Raw genomic sequence first — 20857 nt, forward strand, 5'->3', positions numbered from 1 at the left:
TTTTTGTTTTTTTTTCAGTTAGAAGAAGTGATTTCCCCCTTTTTGCCCCTCTTTTTCCTTCAGAGCAAGCATTTGGCACCGGCTTGGCGGGGGGGGGGCTCTCAATATGTAGCCGTGGGCGTTCACACCAGTGGAAAGGGAGTTGCAAAGAAAGGGTGAAATCGGGATTTGTGTGTGTGTGTATATGAGGTCAGCTGGCGATCTGCTCCCCTCCTCCTCCCGTGTTTCAGGGCGACCGTTGACTTTTGGTCTCGAGCCGTCTCGAGACCGCGCCGTCCCTCCGTCTCGAGCCTGAGCCGTTGGTTGGCTGGCTGCTGTGTGCCCAGCGTCTCCCCGTTTGCTCCGCAGCCGAATGGTGTCCCCGGCGTGCGAGAGTGCCAGCGACAACAACGAAAGGGACTGGTGGGGGGTGCAAAAAAAGAGGGGGGACGGGGAGGGGGAACGATCACTTGGAAACTTTCGGGGAGAGGGAAGAAAGGGGGGGGGGCTGCTGTGTGACTGGAATGAGAAGCAGTCGGCGAATGCTTGAGAAGTAGGGCAGAGAGAGGGAGGAAGGAAGGAAAGAGAATAATTTCGACATCGGTCCTAGGAGTGGCGATCGAAGAAGAAACGTCCAATCTTCTTTCTGACTAGAAAAGGCTGCGGGTGTGCGTCCGACGGCCGGAGGCAGCACCATGCAGCAGCCACAACAACAGTACGATTTCTTCAGTGAGGACAATGCACCCAAATGGCGGGGTCTGCTCGTCGCTGCTCTACGGAAGGTAAAGCCTCCCCTCCCCTTTTGTGTTGCTTATATATTAAGTAATGTATTTACGAGGTTTATTGCGATGTGTTTTTTTAGTATTGTGAAATGTGAGGCTTAACGTACCCAAACATTGCCTCGGCATTTTGATGTTTTTCAATAGCAACTGAAGCAAATGCAAAAATGCCATTTTACGAGCGTATGCGGTAAAACACTTCAATTTTTCGTCAGTAGGAATGGAGAACTGTTTTGAAAGGAATATGTCGTTTCCTCTGCTGCTGTCGGCTGGTTCAACAAATAAGATGCATGTTAATTTGGTGAATTTGTCTTTCTGTAACAGTGTACAGTGGGTTTGGGTAATTTTGCTGATGTGACATTCTCCCCGAAGAGCAACTTTTCTTTCTGTGCACTGTTTAACACAATTATTAGCCTTCGCACGTTACCCCTTTGAGAAGTTTTACCTGATTTGTTGGTTTTCTTCCTTAGTTAACCTTGCGGTTACTGTGTCGCAAATTACTTTGGAGGGGAGGGGGTGCGGGGAGAATCTTGGAATCAGCCTACACTATTCATCATGTGGTTTTCGCCTGCGCGTTGGACAGTGACAGTGAAGAGGATGAAAGTGAATGCGGGACTGAGATTTAAAATTCTGTTCCTGGTGCGTCACCGTTTTAGTGGAAGGTTCTATTTTAGACAAATTATGGAACTCCTGACTGAAAAGGTAGCCGGTAGTCTGATATGTGGATGATGGGGGGTGTTGTACGGGCGAGATATATCAGTAGGGAGGAAAGAGAAGGTAAGGCACACGTCCCGACTTCCCCATTCTGTCAGCTTTGGAACATCATTTTGGTTAAGTAAATCTCGATTTAGACAAAAATGCAGAAATATCAATACGACAAAATGAAATACACGATTCTTTATTTTATGGAATAAACTTAATATTTTTTTTAAACGATAGCTTGGCCTGGCCCTGCTGAGGACTGGTCAGTGTTTCACTTTTAGGTGACAAGCTTAAAATAATTTATATAGTGCAGTATCTCTATGATTAAGTCAAGGTTTTTGAAATCTTTTGTAACGTGATTTACAAAACACTCCAATAACATACCTGACCTAGATCAGTGACTTTCAATCTTTTTTGTATTCCCTTCTATCCTGTCTTTCCAGTCTATTCTCTTCAGAAATACTGTCATAACTCAAAGAAACAAAGAAGTGTTTTGATTGCAAAAGACAATAATATTAATGAAATAATTACCACAAAAATAAAGAAGCAGCAAGAATGCAAAATTCCTGAGTCACTTTGTTGTTGTATGCTTGGTTCCAGGTGAACCAGATTTTTTATTTGGTCTGTAGACCTCTGGGATCCTCGTGTGGACCTCAGTTGCAAAGCTGATAGTCTTGATGAATAATTGACATGATTGGTGTAACAACAAAAACTAAGTTTTGGCCTACTGAACCATTAGAACTTCAATGTGATAGCGGTACTTGGTTGTACATTTGGTGGGACTGAAGCAATTCGTCTTGCAGTGTCAATTATGAACTGTTGCAAGGAGGAAAATCTCTCATCTAATCATAATGTACTTAAAGAAAATAGTGGGTCCTTCAATGTATGTCCTAGTCTTTCAATGATTAGTAAATATGTATTTAAAAATTAAAAGTGAATTACATAGTTTCTTGAGTAAATGTTATGGATTTTGTAAATAATAATTACATTCATTTTTTTAAGCATAATTTCTAAAATGCTTAGATCACATTGAATTGTTAAAACTTTGTTCTTACTTTTGTGTCCTCCATAAGATATTTTGAATGGTGAAGAAATTGGGAAATTTAGGATTTTGTTTTAAACAGTGAGCTTTAATGTGATCTGGAGGGGAGCTGGAAATTGGTTCAACTGTAACTTGCAAAAGGGAGTTGGATATACACCTGAAAAGCAAAGGGCTATGAGGAACGATTAGGGGAGTGGAACTTAATTGGGCAACTTGTATGTGGTCAGCTCTCACATGATATGCCAAGTGACCTCCTTCTGTGCTGTGAATTTGTTTATTCCATGAATTGCAACTGTAGAATTTGTTGTTCCATCTGTTTTATGTGTGCATAAAGAATTTGTATCCTAACAGGATTTCCATTTCCTTAAATAGTAAGCTACCAATGAATTTCACTGATTTGCAGATTTTACCGTATGGAAAGCCCTTTTTAGTTTTGGAAGCTCCTCGCATGCGTTAGATCTACTTCAGTGTATGATTGTGAAATTTCTCCTGGCATTATCGATCTGCAAAGAGTCTGCAAATAACTACATTTTCCTTTTACGATTATGGGCATTTCTAAAGTAATTACTATGCATGTTAAACATAAAGTATTTTACTTAAAAACACTTGCATGCCATATCTTATACAGATACTCTGATTTTGAAAGATTGTTTTGATGTCAAGGTTATTTTCTTGAACTTTGTCGAGACATACTGACATGAATTAGGAGTTGGCCATTTGGCTCTTCACTGCCATTCAATAAGATCATGATTGGTGTAATTTTAATCTCTTTTTCACATTCTCGCCGATAACCGTACCAATTTCTTATCAATATAATTGTCTCCGGAGACATCATTGAAGAACCATTTAATACTTGGTCTGTTGATTTCAAAAATAAATTAGGTATGGTACATGTTACTACTTGGAAAGTATAGAGGGTATTTTTCTAATGTCTGGTTGCCATAACTCCATAAAATTCCCCAAAAGTCAGGCATTGAGTTTTTTGGGTTGAGGTTCAGAACACATTATCTTGAGAGTGGACATGCCCCTTACCTTAGCTTGAGATTGCAGGAGGTGGCTGGACTAGAAATTCCTCCCAATGATTCTCTACCTTGCTGTCCTCCTTTAATACCTTCTTCTTTGACCAAGTTTTTAGCCATCTGCTTTAATATCTCCTTATGCGCCTTGTTTCATTTTTTATTTTATAATGCTTCTGTGAAGTCCTTTGGGACATTTTAAATGATGCTATAAAAACTACAAGTTGATGTTGAGGTACAGGGACACCTAGCATAATAGCTATGGGACATGACCTGGGTAATTTTTCCAGGGTTCCCAAAGGTCAGAGGATTGTGACATCTGTGCCACTTTGGGAGGGTGAGAGAATCCATGGATTTTTTTTGACTGCCTAATAACAATTGCTTAGGTGGAACGACTGTAAAGGAAATTAAGTGATGGAAAAGGCAATTGTTGACTCAGTGTTAATTGCGATCGTTCAGTATTGAGTAACTTGGGCATTACTGGTCATTGCTGTAGGTCGTGACCTTGATGTTCGGTTTCCAACACTGACAACCTTGGTGTTGAATCAACTGTATAGCGATTTGTACTGATCAGATTAGGCCAGTTTCAGCTCCATAAAGACCCATTTTAATATTGCATCTCAGGCATTCGGGATCTGGAGAAATTAGATCATCTGCTGAATTATTTTTTTGTGGGCATGGAAGATAGTGGGTTGCCTTTTAAAAAAAAAAAAAAATCAACCCATTCCAAAGATGTACAGAGGGAGCTAATCTGAAATTTTAGCCTTCAGTGAAACAGCATTTTTTGCATTTTGGGATGAAGAACATTTTTGGAGAGGTTAGTGCTGCAGGTCCACCTTTTGTAATAAAATAATTATAGTCAAACTGCACCCCTTCCCCCAACATTTTTATAATGCTTTCTGCAACCTCTGACACAACATATTATTTATGATCATTCTTATTAGACAGCCCGCAAACACATTTTACTTTGAATATTCTTTGTGCATAACCACCCAAAAAATTGACGTATGGTTAGGAGCGTTTTATTATTGATTTTTAGTTTCTTAAATTTGGAGTTTCCAATTAAGGGGCAATTTAGCATGTTCAGCCTGTCTTGCACATCTTTGTGTTGGGGCGAAACCCATGCAAACATGGGAAAATGTGCAAACACCACACGGGCAGTAACCCAGAGCAGGGATCGAACCTGGGACCTCAATGCCTTGAGACTGCAGTGCTAACCACCGTGCTGCACTTTATTATTAATTTCTGACATTAATAGCACACTGTTGCTTCTTCATTTTGTGCATTTTGGACTCAAGAGTGTGATGGCGGGGTTATATAATTTGAATTAGAATTAATGTCACTCAACAGATTAAACCACTGCACTTTGAAAAATCCTCATAATTTAGATTGACTTTTAAAAATTACTTTTTTCCTATCTCTCATCAATGGTGTCCTTACATATTTCCAGAAAATATGTTTTTTTTAAAAAAGGGACATTGTATTAAAAGAATGCAGCCCCTTAACACTGAGCTATGGGATTAATAACCCAGTTATCTTTACGTTCATTATTATATTCAGCTGATCATTTTCCAAATTAGCGAACCTGAAGAAATTTTCCATTATCTTGATTAAAATGTGTACTTTGTTATTGTATCTTTCTGTCGATACTGCTGAATTCTTTGAGGTGAATTCAAACTTGTGAAAAGTGCCTGACCTCTTTTTGACATTCTTTATGCTATGCAGTTAGAGATCCAGGAGCTAGTCACAGCATGACCTCAGGAAGACCCAAGCTCTTTACAGCTAATGAAGCCTGTAATTAATGTTGCAATATTGGAAAAGCCGGCAGCCAGTCTGGACACAGTAAGCTCCCACAACCAGCATGTGATAATGACCATATTGTTTTTTGTGGTGCTGATTGATGGGTCACTACTGACCAGAGGACCAGGATACCTGCCCTTCAAAATAATGCTATGGGATCTTTTATGTCCTCTTCAGACAGAAGAAGGAGTCTTGGTTCAACATCACCACTTGCCTCCAACAGTGCAGTGTTTCCTTAGTACTACAGTGGAGTTTCAGGTTTGATTTTCTGTGTTCAAGTCTTTGCCTCGCAACTTGAACCCATGACCTATTGACTGTAAGGTGAGAGTTTTACAGTGGTGTCATGTACCATTTGGAATTTCTTACCATTCCTTGTGTGTGTCAAAGTGTTAGTTAATTGACTTTCTATCATTGGTTCTAATGTGGACTAAAATTAAGGCTGGACTCCCTCCCTGGCATAATTTGGCAGTTGGTCAAGATTGCAAAAATGCTGTCTGTACCTTTGACAATAGAATCCCCCACTACTATATTTCTCCTGTGTTTGCAGTCTATCTGCACATCACCCCCCAGGTGTTCATGTTGCTATTTAGGACCACCCATCTGAATTGTTCTTCAACTTGTGCTTGTCTGTCGATTGGGTTCTCTGCATATGAGTCATGTCTTTCAATGCTGCACATCTAGTTGGCCACCCATTTCTCTCTCTTGTGTTAAACCTGTGCTCTCAACTGGTTTTTGCATGATCACTTTTTGGGAGTTCGAATGAGAAACTCCTTTTCCACTACAGAATGGCCATTGCACATTGACTTTTTAAAAAAATACCCAATTCATTTTTTCCAATTAAGGGGCAATTTAGAGTGGCCAATCCACCTACCCTGCACATCTTCTGGGTTGTGGGGGCGAAACCCACACAAACACGGGGAGAATGTGCATTCTCCACACGGACAGTGACCCAGAGCCTGTGACCTCGGCGCCGTGAGACAGCAAGTGCTAACCACTGCGCCACTGTGCTGGCCATTGCTCATTGACACATACATCCTATACTTCATGGACTCACTTTTCCTACACGGTGCAAATGCACTGCCTTTAGGTCCACAGAGGATCCATGGTGGAGTCCATCTGACATCTCATACATTGTGTTCCATAAACTGCCATCTTTTTGTGTCAAAATATCCAACTTTACACATATTAATCATGGCATGAATTTCCATGTATACCAAACTTTTTGCAAGAATCTTACCTCCTCATAATCATTTTGCACAAGTATCGTGAGGCCATAAGATATAGGAGTAGAATTAGGCCATTCGGTCCATTGAGCCTGTTCCGCATATCGATCATCATAGACTATCGCAGAATTTACAGTGCAGAACAAAGCCATTCGGTCCATCGAGTCTGCACCGGCCCTTGGAAAGAGCACCTACCCAAGCCCACACCTCCACCCTATCCCCATAACCCAACCAAACCTTTTTGAACACTAAGGGCAATTTAGCATGGCCAATCCACCTAACCTGCACATCTTTGGACTGGGAGGAAACCAGACCACCCGGAGGAAACCCACGCAGACAAAGAACCAAGAAAAGTACAGCAGAGGAACAGGCCCTTTGGCCCTCCAAGCCTGCTTCGACCATGCTGCCCATCTAAACTAAAATCTTCTACACTTCTGGGGTCCGTATTCCTCTATTCCCATCCTATTCATGTATTTGTCATGATGGCCCTTAAATGTCACTATCGTCCCTGCTTCCACCACCACCTCCTCCGGCAGCGAGTTCCAGGCACCCACTACCCTCTGTGTAAAAAAGAAAAAAAAGAAAAGTGCCTTGTACATCTCCTCTTAACCTTGCCCCTCGCACCTTAAACCTTTGCCCTCTAGTAATTGACCCCTCTACCCTGGGAAAAAGTATTTGACTATCCACCCTGTCTATGCCCCTCATAATTTTGTAGACCTCTATCAGGTCGCTCCTCAACCTCTGTCATTCCAGTGAGAACAAACCGAGTTTATTCAACCTCCCCTCATAGCACGAGGAGCATGTGCAGACTCCGCACAGACAGTGACCCAAGCCGGGAATCAAACCTGGGACTTTGGAGCTGTGAAGCTACTGTGCTACCGTGCCACCCATATGAAAGGCAATATTACAATAATCAATGTTGATTGTTCTCTTTGTCTACTATGTACGTACTGTGTACGTTCCCTCGGCCGCAGAAAAATACTTTTCACTGTACTTCGGTCCATGTGACAATAAATCAAATCAAATCATGAGGGACTTCAACATGCAAATTGACTGGAAAAATTAGGTTGGTAGTGGATCCCAAGAAAAGGAATTTGTGGAATGTCTAAAAGTTGTTTTCTTGAAGCAGGTTATGGTAGAGCCCACTGGGAAACTTGTGATTCTGGATGTGGTGATGCGTAATGAGACAGCAATTGAGGACAACTAAAAAAGCAATGGGGGGGGGGGGGTAGGGGGCTTGGGACAAGAGCAGGGATGTACTTCTGAGGCTGTAAAAGGGTCTGCTCAGACCGCATTTGGAATCTTGTGAGCAGTTTTGGGACCCGTATCTAAGGAAGGATCTGCTGGCCTTGGAGGGAATCCAGGGCATGTTCACAAGAAGGATCCCAGGAATGACTGGCTTGTCATATGAGGAACGGTTGACGGCTCTGGGTCTTTACTCGATGGAGTTTGGAAGGATGAGGGGGGATCTCATTGAAACTTAGAGAATACTGAGAGGCCTAGATATAGTGGACATGGAGAAGATATTTCCACTCCTAGGAGAGACGAGAACCTGAGGGCATAGCCTCAGACTGAAGGGACGACCCTTTAAAACTGAGACCATTGATCATAGAATTTATAGTTGAAAAGGAGGCTATTTGGCTCATCGGGACTACACCATCCCCTGAAAGAGAACCCTATCTAAGTCCACCCTATCCCCATAACCCAGCAACCCCACCTAACCTTTGGACACTACAGGGCATTTTAGCGTGACCAATTCACGTAACCCGCACATCTTTGGACTGTGGAAGGAAACCGGAGCACCCGGAGGAAACCCACGCAGACAAGGGGAGAAGGTGCAGATGCCGCACAGACAGTGACCCAAACCTGGAATCGAACACAGATCCCTAGTGCTGTGAAGCAACAGGGCTAGCCATTGTGCTGCCGTGCCACCCCAGTGAGGAACGTCTTCAGCCAGAGGATGGTGAATCTGTGGAACTCATTACAGCAGAATTGGAGGCCAAGTCACGCATGTGTTTAAGACCGAGACAGATATGATCTTGATTAATAAGGGGATCAGGGGCTATGGGGATGAGAAACTTAACAGCCATGGGCGGCACGGTAGCATAGTCGTTAGCACAGTTGCTTCACAGCTCCAGGGTCCTTGGTTCGATTCCCAGCTTGGGTCACTGTCTGTGCGGAGTCTGCGCATTCTCCCTGTGTCTATGTGTGTTTCCTCCGGATGCTTACAAGTCCCGAAAGACGTGCTTGTTAGGTGAATTGGACATTCTGAATTCTTCCTTGGTGTACTCGAAGAGGCTCCGTAGTGTGGCGACCAGGGGATTTTCAGAGTCACTTCATTGCAGTGTTAAGGTAAGCCTTGCTTGTGACACCAATAAAGATTATTATCATGTATGCCTTTTCTGTCTCTTGATTTATTTTCTACCCCACATCCTGACTACTGCTCGGGGGCCATATATCCCATCAGGGAGGTCTGCTGTGCCTGAAGTTAGATTCCTGCTGCTTTTCATACCCTCGGTTCTATTACTTGTTCTGGAAACTTAACACCCCCCGGCTGAAGTTGAACACACTCTGGTCATCGTTCTTCACTCAATAAACTCCACTCGAGCAGCTGGAATTCTGCCAACGGCAGAATGGTATATTGCAGCAAATAAGTTTACATCAGCAATTTTGCTTATAAATGTTAACTTGGAATTTGGACTTAGTATTAGATGTTAAGAATGTAGGACAAGAATGTAGGACAGCACGGTGGTGCAGTGGTTAGCACTGCTGCCTCATGGCGCCGAGGACCTGGGTTTGATCCTGCCCCGTGTGGAGTTTGCACATTCTCCCAGTGTCTGTGGGTCTTGCCCCCACAACCCAAAGATGTGCAAGGTAGATGGATTGGCAACGCTAAAATTGCCCCTTAAATGGAAAAAAAAGGCTTGGGTACTTTAAATTTATTTTTTTAAATGTTAAGAATGTATAAAACTGGGGACTAAATTATATCTGCTCATCCTGGTCTAATATCCCAGCCTCAGTATTAACTCCATGTGCATACTGGTGGTGATTGGCTGATATCTTTATATCTATTTATTTGGAAGATAAAGTCACCAAGAGTTAAATCAACACATTGTACAATCTGGTGATTTAACAAAGATTGACTCCTGTTTAAATACACATTTGTATCTGAATGAATCCTCTAAATCTTGAATACATGGCTTCTATACCACAGAAGCAATATATTTTTCAATAAAAATTTCCCCAATTAAGGGGAAATTTAGCGTGGCCAATCCACCACCTCTGCCCATCTTTTGGGTTGTGGGGGTGAGACCCACGCAGACACTGGGAGAATGTGCAAACTCCACATGGGCAGTGACCTGGCGCCGGGATCGAATCTGAGTCCTCGGCGCTGTGAGGCAGCAGTGCTAATGACTACACCACAGTGCCGCCCTAGAAGCAACATTATTATGAGTGATTCTTCTGGATTATATTGCTCATCTGCAAAAGTGCACTTTACAAACAGTCTATAACCAAAAGGAAATACGGAAACTTGTTTTGTGCACAATGTTCTTGATTTATAACCACAGAATGTATTGGAAGAAGAAAGAAAAAACTTGTATTTATACAATGTTTTTTCACGACCTCAAGACCTCCCAATGCACCCTTACAGTCAATTAACATTTTTAAAGTGTAGGCACTGTTGTGATGTGGGAATATGGTAGCTAATTTGCATGCAACAAGATCTCACAACAGCAATGAGTTACTGACTCGATAATATGTTTTGTGATGTTGATTGATGGATGAATAAATTTTGTCCAAGACAACAGAAAGAAGTACTCTGCTTTTCTTCAAATTCGTGCCATGGGATCTTTTCTGTCTATTTCAGAAAGAAACTATAATCACCTGAAAGGTGAATAAATGTCTTGTGTCCTTAGGAATCTTACAGAAGTAATGTTAAATTGTTGGCTCCAATTTGATTAGTCAAGTGCAAATAGAAGAACTGAGCTCCTCCACAGAATTAGGCCTGGTACGAAAACCTTTTTAGCAGCTCCAAAGCATGGTATGCCTTTGCCACAAAAACAGAAAATGCTGGAAAATTTCAGGAGGTCTGACAGCATCTGTAGGGAGCGAACAAAGCTAACGTTTCGAGTCTGGATGACTCTTTGTGCAAGCTACAGAGAACTGGAAATAGGATGAAATTTAAACTTGTGGGAGCGGGGGAGCAAGAAGGGCTGGATTGATGGCCAACAGTAGGTGGAGGTTAGGGAGAGATTGACAAAGATGTCATGGACAAAAAGACGAAGGGAATGTAGATTGTGGTTATCATAGCTAAGAAGGGTGGTTGGTAATAATGGTACATTAAGGGATCAGAATGTGTTCATGGCAGAACAAAGGTAAACTGTCAAAGAAAAACCAGGAACAGAGAACAGATGGCCCTCGTGGGTGGGGTGGGGGGAGGGGTGGCGGTGGTAAGAGAAAAACATGATGGAAAGCGGGATGAAAAGGGGGAAGGGAAAATGAGTCAGTGGAAGAAATGAAATGAAATTGATAGAAATAAAAATGTGAAGGTGGAGGAGCGGGTTCACACTCTGAAGTTGTTGAACTCAATGTTCGGTCCGGAAGGCTGTAACGTGCCTAATTGGAAGTTGGTGTGTTGTTCCTCCAGTTTGTATTGGGCTTCACTGGAACATTGCAGCAGGCCTGGGATGGACATGAGAGGAGGATATTGAAGTGGCAAGCGACAGGAAGGTCTGGGTTCTGCTTGTGGACAGACTGAAGCTGTTCAGCAAAGCGGTTACTCAGTCTCTCTAATATAGAGAGCATTGGAAGCAGCAAATGCAGTAGATCATCAGATTGAAGGAGCTGCATGTGAAGCGCTGATTCAACTGAAAAGAGTGTTTAGGTCCTTGGATGATGAGCAGGGAGGAGGTAAAGGGGTGGGTGTTGCGCCTTCTGCGATTATATGGGAAGGTGTTGTGGGAGGGGGGTGAGGTGTAGGGGGTGATGGAGGAATGACCAGGGTATCCCGGAGGGAACAGTTCCTGCGGAATGCTGACAGGGGAAATGTGGGGAAGATGTGTTTGATTGTGGGATCATGTTGGGATTGTTGGAAGTGGAGGAGGATGATTCTTTGAATGTGGAGGCTGTTGGGTGGAAAGTGAATGCGGAGGCTGTTGGGTGGAAAGTGAGGACAAGGGGGATTCTATCCTGGTTCTGGGATGGACGGGAAAGGGTGAGAGCAGAGGTGCGGGAGACTGGTCAGATACGGTTGAGAAGCCTGACTTTGGGATGGAGGGGAAGGGGTGAGAGCAGAGGTGTGGGAAATGGGTCGACACGGTTGAGAGCCCTGTCAACCACAGTGGGTGGGAACCCATGATTAAGGAAGATATGTCAGCAGCTCTGTTTTGGAAAGTGACCTCATTGGAACAGATGTGACGGAGGCATAGGAACTGAGAGAATGGGGTAGAGTCCTTACAGGATGAGGGATGTCCTTACAGGATGAGGGATGTGAAGAGTTGTAATCAAGGTGGCTGTGGGAGTCGGTGGACTTGTAATGGATACTGGTGGACAATCTATGCCCATAAGTGGAGATGGAGAGGTCAGGGAAGGGAAGTTTGGGAGAAGGACCATGTGAAGGTGATAGATGGGTGGAAATTGGAAGCAAGATAATTTTTTCCAGGTATAGACAGGGGAATGCAGCACCAAATCAGTCGTCTATGTACCGATAAGAGTTGTGGCAGTTGTCTGCCTTTGCTCCGACTTCCCTCATGCAACTGCGAAACCTGCAATTGTGCTTTTTTGATCTTGTTTATCAACTTTTAATTATTTTGTTTGCTGTCTTTCTGGCCTTGGCTTCCATAGTGTCATGGCCTGTGATCTCTGCTGCACAAAATCCTGAATTTCCTTCAACTCTGTCCTTTCTGAACTTTAAGAACAGCCCATACCTCAGTCTTTTGAGATCCAGCTTCGCTTTCAAATGCCACACCATCCTTTTCCACCTCTACTTTGGTAATGCCCACCAGCCCTAAGACTTCAGAGGCATCCTCACTCATTTAACACCAGTTTGTTTTTTTATTGTCCTTTCCCTGTGTTCCACAATTGGAAAATTCTGTTGCATATTCCTCCTCTCTGGACCTCCCTTCCTAGATCCATCTGTGCTTTCATTTTTCTCCCTGCTTCTAAAAGCCTAATTGTAACCTTTCATTTTGTGTGTTGCATCTCTCTGATTTAATTTTCTCTCAGTTGCTCTCGACTTATTTTTCCATGCTTTTTGCCAAGTTTTTAAGAGTTGTGTTCCTATAGGCAAATAGTGTTTTATTGATTAAATCACTTAGTTTGGAAGTTCACTGCATGAGGATTGGCAGATGTGAATTGAAGGCTTCAGAGTAATGCAGCACTCCAAAATACCACTGCAATGTTTTTCTTTCCCTCACTAGTTTTCTTCCTTCACCCTGCGCCTCATGGAGGTAATGATTTCTTTGGTATTTTTTGAAGTGGAACTATACTTATGGAGGTCGAGATGCCTTTCTCTTTGCTTGAATCTTCAAATTGACTTTGACATGGTCTTTTTTAAAGAAATAATCAACTATACATACAGTTAAGTGTTATCAAAGAAAGTTAGATGTTATTAAGGAAATAATGAAGATTCCTTTTAAGCACTATTGACATTTTTGTATATGGTCAGAGCAAAGATTTCAATGCAGAAAAGAAACTGAAACCACAATCTCCATCCTCTGAGGTAGTCTAGAGTGCATTCAGCATTTATTACCACTGAAACTGAACCTGACTGAAGTTCATTTGGCTATAATTCTTAACTTTTTAGAGCCGAAGACAGTGTGGTTTCTGAGGGGGACCTTTATCTGATCTGTTTCATAAAGTTAATATTGGAAGTCCAATCCAATATATTGCTATCCTTCAAAATCTGAGTTTGCTCCTGTATTAACTAAAGCTCCACCGTTAGCCATCAAGACAAAGCTCCATGCATTTAGAACTGTTTCTCAAGTCATGATAATTATGGCTAAATAGTAATGGGCTTTGGCCATCCATGAGCTTTACCAGATGATGGTGGAGGCTTTTCTTAAGCCTTATTCTAAACAATATTTTTTTTTTTTTAATTTGTTTTTATTAAGGTTTTTCTCAAACAGAATTTTTACATAACCAATGAAGAAGAAGAATATTTAACAAAACAAGGTGACTGTTATCATTATACAGAAAGAGAGTATACATAAAATGAACAGTTCCCCACCTCACCCCCCCACCCCCGGATTGCTGCTGCTGCTGACATTTTAACGCTCTCCTAGAAAGTCAAGGAAAGGTTGCCACCGCTGGGAGAACTCCAGCAAGGACTCTCTCAAGGCAAACTTTATTCTCTCAAGACTGAGAAACCTAGCCATGTCACTAACCCAGGTCTCCACACTCGGGGGTTTTGCGCCTCTCCACATTAACAAGATCCGTCTCCGGGCTACCAGTGAGGCAAAGGCCAAAACCTCAACCTCTTTCGCTTCCTGCTCTCCCGGATCTGGATCCTCTGACACCCCAAAGATCTCTATCTCTGGACTCGGCTTCACCCGCGTGTCTAAGATTCTGGACATAGCCTTCGCAAAACCCTGCCAGAATTCTTTAAGCGCCGGGCATGCCCAGAACATATGGACATGGTTTGCTGGGCTCCCTGAACACCTCGCACAGCTGTCTTCAACCCCAAAGAACTTGCTCATTCTCGCTGTCGTCATGTGTGCCCGATGTACCACCTTAAACTGAATTAAGCTGAGCCTGGCACATGATGAGGAGAAATTCACCCTGCCTAGGGCATCAGCCACAGGCCCTCATCCAGCTCCTCGCCCAGCTCCTCCTCCCACTTGCCCTTCAGTTCCTCCACTGGGGCTTCCTCCGCCTCCTGTTCTTGGTAAATGTCCGACACCTTCCCCATCCCTACCCAGATGCCAGAGACCACCCTGTCCTGTATCCTGCGAGGGGGTAGCAACGGAAATGCCACCACCTGTTTTTTGAGAAAGGCACGGTCTTGGAGGTATCTGAAGGCGTTACCAGGGGGCAGACTGAATTTCTCCTCCAGCGCCTTCAAGCTAGGGAAAGTCCCATCTATGAACAGGTCTAGCTTGCCCGGGACCAATCTATGGTTATTCTGTATTGGGGTCCAAACTGAGGCCCCTTCCTCCTTCCTGTGCCTTCTCCACTGACCCCAGATCCTCAGTGCCGCCGTCACCACTGGGCTTGTGGTGTATCGTGCCAGCAAGAATGGCAGCGATGCCGTTACCAGTGCTCCTCGGCTGGTGCCTTTGCATGACGCCGCCTCTAGCCGCTCCCACGCCGACCCCTCCTCCATTACCCATTTCCTAATCATGGCTACATTAGCCGCCCAGTAGTAGCGACAGACCCCCCCCCCCCCCCCCCCCAGACTGCGCTCTAAAAACAGTCTTTTAACTCGCGGGGCCTTGTGTTTACCCACACAAATCCCGTGATAATCCTGTTCACCCGCTTCAAGAAGGATTTGGGGATGAAGATGGGAAGGCACTGGAAAACGAACAGCAATCTGGGGAGGACCGTCATTTTCACGGTCTGCACCCTTCCTGCCAGGGAAAGCAGGAGTATGTCCCACCTTTTAAAGTCTCCCTCCATCTGCTCTACAAGCCGAGATAGATTGAGCCTGTATAGGGCATCCCAATTCCATGCCACCTGTATGCCTAGGTACCAAAAGCTCCGCTCTACCATCTTGAGCGGGAGTTTTCCCAGTCTCTTCTCCTGACCCCTAGCATGGATCACAAACAGCTCGCTTTTCCCCACATTCAACTTGTACCCCGAGAAACTCTCAAAGTCCCTTAGGATCTGCATGACCTCCCCATCCCCTCTAGTGGGTCCGAAATATGTAAGAGCAGGTCGTCTGCGTAGAGCGAAACCCGGTGCTCCCCCCCCCCCCCTCTATTCTAATAGCCAAAATCTTAGCCAGCAGTTTGGCATCTACGTTTAGGAGCGATACCGGCCTGTAGGACCCACATTGTAGCGGATCCTTCTCCCTCTTGAGGATGAGCGAGATCGAGGCCCGCGATATCATCAGGAGGAGGGTTCCTCTCTCCTTAGCCTCGTTAAAGGTTCTTAGCAGAAGTGGGCTCAGCAGCTCCGCGAATTTCTTGTAGAATTCTACAGGGTAGCCCGTCCGGTCCCGGGGCCTTGCCTGACTGCATACTATCGAGGCCCTTAACTATCTCCTCCAACTCAATCGGGGCCCCCAATCCCTCTACCAGATCCTCGTCCACCCTTGGGAACCTCAATTGGTCCATAAATTGCTTCATCCCTTCCCCTCCCACCGGGGGTTCTGACTCCTACCGTTTACAATAAAACTCCTTGAAGACTTTGTTGATCTTCTCTGGGCCCAACACCGTGTTACCTGCCTTATCCCTAACTCCCCCAATTTCCCTGGCCGCCTCTCTCCTGCGAAGTTGGTGCGCCAGCATCCTACTCGCTTTCTCCCCATACTCTGAGACTGCACCTTTCACCTTCCTCAGCTGTGCCTCCGCTTTCCCTGTGGTCAGCAGATCGCACTCCGCCTGCAGTTTCCGGCGCTCCTTTCGCAGCCCCTCGGGGGTCTCCGCATACTTCCTGTCCACTCTGAGTTTCTCTCCCACTAGCCTCTCCCTCTCCCTCTTCTCTCTATGGGACCTAATAGAAATTAACTCCCCACGAATAACTGCCTTCATAGCCTTCCAGACCGTCGTTGCTGTTACCTCTCCTGTATCGTTTGTTGTCACATAGTTTTGGATGCTCCTCCTTATCCGCCCACAAACCTCTTCATCCGCTAGCAGTCCTGCATCTAGTCTCCAGAGAGGGCGCTGACCTCCCTCCGCTCCTAGTCGCAAGTCGACCCAGTGCGGGGCATGGTCTGAAACCGCAATCGCCGAATACTCGACCCCCTCCACCCTTGGGATTAACGCCCTGCTTAACACAAAAAAATCAATCCGAGAGTACACACACTCTCTCTCTCTCTCTCTCTCTCTCTCTCTCTCTCTCTCTCTCTCTCTCACCACAATACTTCCTGCCTCGAATGCCACCCGTTTGCTAACCAGAATTGCCACCCCCCTGGTCTTCGAGTCCAGCCCTGAATGGAACAGCTGGCCCACCCATCCTCTCCTCAGTCTAATTTGGTCAGCGAGTTTTAAATGCGTCTCCTGTAGCATGGCTACGTCTGCCTTTAATCCTTTTAAGTGCGAGAACACGCGGGCCCTCTTGACTGGCCCGTTTGGACCCCTCACATTCCACGTGATCAGCCTGGACGGGGGGTTGTCCCCCCCCGACTAGCCATCTCCCTTTTTCAGCCAGTCACGTGCCCGTGCCCCCCGCTCACTCAAGCCCTCCCACCGGAGGCTCCCCATCCCGACTCTCCATCTGTTCCCAAGAGTTGGCTCCCCTTCAGTCAGCAAAGCGCCCCAGCCCCCCCAATCCCAATCCCCCATGTCAAGCACCTGATTAACACTAATCTTTCCCCCCATTACGCTTCTGTAAGTCAGCTGACCCATGCTGACCCCGGCCGCTCCCGCCTCTATCTCCAATCTTACTGTTGTCTCCTTCGGGCCCCCAACCTCCTCTCCCCCAAAGGGTAAGAGAGAGAGAGCCAACCAAATTATTCCCGTGAAACAAGAAACACACCCTGGGCGTTACCCCGCCCCTTGGAAAAAGAACAACTCCCCCCACCTGGAGAGCTGCCCTAACCGTCGGGCCCCTCTCCCCTCTCTGTGGCTGAGCTCGGCTAAAGCAGAGAACAAGGCAAAGGACCCAGAGGACGAAGCAAAAAACAAAAAGAACGACCCACCATAACATAGCCCCCTCCCCAGTCCCCTCACAGCTTAAATTCTACTTTCAATCTTACATTAGGACAACACCCGGTTACACATCCCTACCAGGGTGTTTATTCAACGTGTAGCTGTCCTTTAACTCGAGTCCAGCTTTTCATGCTTAATAAATGTCCACGCCTCGTCCGGCGTATCGAAATACTGGTGCCGGTCCTGGTACGTAACCCAAAGCCTCGCCAGATGTAGCAGCCCAAACTTCACCCCTTTGTTGTGGAGGGCAAACTTAGCCCGGTTGAATCCCACACGCCTCTTAACCAATTCTGCTCCCAGGTCCTGATAAAAACAAATCTCACAGTTCTCCCACTTACTGCTCCGCTCCTTCTTTACCCATCGCAAGGCACGTTCCTTATCTGTGAAGTGGTGGAATCTTATCACCATAGCCCTCGGCGGTTCGTTCGCCCTAGGCTTCCTTGCGAGGATTCTGTCCAGTTCCAAGGGCTGCGGGAAGGACCCCGCACCCATCAGCGTCCCCAGCATCGTGGTCACAAATGCACTCGTGTCCGACCCCTCTGCATCTTCAGGGAGGCCCAGAATTCGCAGGTTTTGTCTCCTAGACCTGTTTTCGAGGTCATCCAGTCTCTCCTGCCATCTCTTGTGCAGGATCTCATGTGTCTCCACCCTGACAGCCAGGATCTCATCCTCATTGTCAGAGACCTTTTTCTCCACCTCTTTAATCGCCTTCTCCTCCATCTTCTGAGTCTCCATCATCCTTTCCATAGAGGCCTTCATAGAGGCCAGCATCTCCGTCTTCAGCTCTGCAAAGCAGCTTCTGAGGAACTCCTGCTGCTCCCGCAACCACTGGGCCCACGCTGCCTGATCCGAGCCGGCTGCCATTTTGTCTTCTCGCGCCCGTTCCACCCGCTTCACCGCAATTGCTCTCTTCATGGCCCCACTCCTGGTCCCTTCCATGCAGCGATGAGGGGAACCTCTCCAGCGCCTCACCGCCGAAGTGCCGCTACAGCTCCGTTAAAGGGCCCAAATGTCCGATCTCGGCGGGAGCTGCCGTCTGCACGACCTATCCGGGGATGGCCGCTACTGGCCTAAACAATATTTATTACAACATTCTTTGACAATAGGTTTGGAATTTATTTTTAAGATGATTATTACGCCTACTCACCCAGCGCCAGTTAGAACAGAAATGTGCCATCCACTTTATTGATTGTTAAGTAATGTTCTGCAAGAATCCGGATACAATATTGATTTTCAACTCTTCAGGAATACTTTTTGAAAAAGTAGTTTACTTTTTTTTTTGCATTGAACTGTAAGACTGAACCCAGAAATAGCTTTATGTTCAAGTAATACGTGAGCACAATGGAGAAATTTTGTCCCAAAAATGGTTGGATTTGGTTTGGATGGGTGGTTAAAAAGGTAAACATCTGATAGGAGTTCAACCTGTCGGTTTGCGGACAACACAAAGTTTGGTGGAATTACGGATAGCTGATACAGCAGGATATAGATCGTTTGGAGACTTGGGCGGAGATTTGGCAGATGGAGTTTTACCTGGACAAATGTGAGGTAATGCTTTTTGGAAGGTTTAATACAGTGGGAATTATACAGTAAATGGCAGAACCCTTCAAGAGTATTGACAGGCAGAGGGATCTGGGTGTACAGGTCCACAGGTCACTGAAAGAGGCAACGCAGGTGGAGAAGGTAGTCCAGAAGGCATATGGCATGCTTGCCTTCATCAGCCGGGGCATTGAGTATAAAAATTGGCAAGCCATGTTGCAGCTGTATAGAATCTTAGTTCAGTCACACTTGGAATGCAATGTTCAATTCTGGTTGCCACATAATTGTATGGGAACCTGATAAGTCTACAAAATTCTGAGGGACATGGTCAGAGTGGATAGTCAGAAGCTTTTGCCCAGGGTGGAAGAGTCAATTACCAAGGGAGATAGGTTTAAGGTTCAAATGACAAAGTTTAGAGGAGATTTACACCGAGGGTAGTAGGTGCCTGGAACTCTCTGCCGGAGGAGGTGGTGGAGGCAAGTACAATCATGATTTTTAAGTGGCATCTTGGCAGATACATGAGTAGAATGGGAATAGAGGGGATATGGACCCTGGAAATGTAGAAGGTTTTAGGTTAGATGGGCAGCATGGTTGGTGCAGGCCTGGAGGGCCGAAGGGCCTTTTCCTGTGCTGTAATTTTCTTCTTTTTTCTTTTATTGTTGGTTTAAACAAAGGTGGCACATGGGGTGAGCGACATGTCCATTCGCAGGAGGTGGGTTACTCATTTAAGTATTTTAATAAGGCTGCATGCCTTTACTTCAAAAGCGATTCTACTTTGAACCACAGTCAATGCGGTTTCCTTGGCTTCAGGAACCTGGCAGGTGGAAAGCGGTGAGGCCTTTGCAAGACTACTAGTGGGTCCAGTACAGGGATAGAGGTAAGATGAAGGGGCAGGGAAGAGATGGAAATCGGGATGAAGCAGGATGGGGAAGTTGTCCAATAAACTAAATACTGTTTTGTGGGAGGTGGTTGAGGGTAAAGGTGGTTGGAGGTGATGTTTCGGTTAAAGTAATCAAAGAGCTCTGTGGTAGTGTTGTTTCGGTGAGTCTGTTCTCTGCTATCACTAATTATTGTAGGGATGGGTAAATGTGCTCAGGTGGCAAGGTACAAGTGTTCTGTTATCTACCCAGTTGTCGCCAGGGAATAGCCCGAAGTGGCAGCACGGTAGCATAGTGGTTAGCACAGTTGCTTCACAGCTCCAGGGTCCCAGGTTTGATTCCCGGCTGGGTCACTGTCTGTGCGGAGTCTGCACGTTGTACCCGTGTCTGCGTGGGTTTCCTCCGGGTACTCCGGTTTCCTCCCACAGTCCAAAGATGTGCGGGTTAGATGGATTGGCCATGCTAAATTGCCCTTGGTGTCCAGAAAATGTTAAGTGGGGGTTACTGGGATAGGTGGATACGTGGGCTTCGGTGGGGTGCTCTTTGTAAGGGCCGGTGCAGACTCGAAGGGTCGAATGGCCTCCTGCTGCACTGTAAATTCTATGATTCATAGCCCTACCTCTGGAACCCCAGAAGATACTATTCTCAACCCCTTTGATTTGTCACTGATGTGCTATGCCTCGGCGACATCATCTCAAAACACACCAGATTCTGCATATATGCTGATGACAACCAACACTACCTCACCCACTTTCTTTCAGCCCATCCCCCGCCCCCCCCAACTGTCTTTAATTTGTCACACTGCTTGTCCAATATCTAGCAGTGAATGAGTAGAAATTTTGGTCAGTCAGTATTTGGAAGTCTTAAAGCCATTGTCTTTGTCCCCTGCCACAAACTCCATTCCCTTCGTACTGACTCCATCCATCTTCTCGGCAACTGTCTGAAGTTGTACCAAACTATTTGAAATCTTGAGACTACCTGTTACCAGGTCAGTAACATTATCTGACTCTGCCATTGCCTCAGCTGATCTGCTGCTGAAACCCTCATTCATAAGACCACAAGATAATAGGAGCAGAATTAGAGCATCAAGT

At 45.5% G+C, this 20857-nt stretch overlaps 1 protein-coding gene across 3 annotated transcripts in view; it reads left to right on the forward strand.

Moving 5' to 3' along the window:
- The first annotated feature begins 486 nt into the window (after positions 1-486).
- The window catches only part of LOC140420246 (son of sevenless homolog 1-like), a 450340-nt gene continuing 429969 nt past the window's right edge, over positions 487-20857 (forward strand). For all 3 annotated transcript variants that reach the window (XM_072504285.1, XM_072504288.1, XM_072504295.1), the window contains exon 1: positions 487-761. In XM_072504285.1, coding sequence (XP_072360386.1) covers positions 675-761 — 87 coding nt within the window. In that variant the 5' untranslated portion in view covers positions 487-674. The remainder of the gene's footprint in view (positions 762-20857) is intronic.

Source organism: Scyliorhinus torazame, chromosome 1 (genome assembly GCF_047496885.1).
Source record: "Scyliorhinus torazame isolate Kashiwa2021f chromosome 1, sScyTor2.1, whole genome shotgun sequence".
In the NCBI taxonomy this organism is placed as follows: domain Eukaryota; kingdom Metazoa; phylum Chordata; class Chondrichthyes; order Carcharhiniformes; family Scyliorhinidae; genus Scyliorhinus; species Scyliorhinus torazame.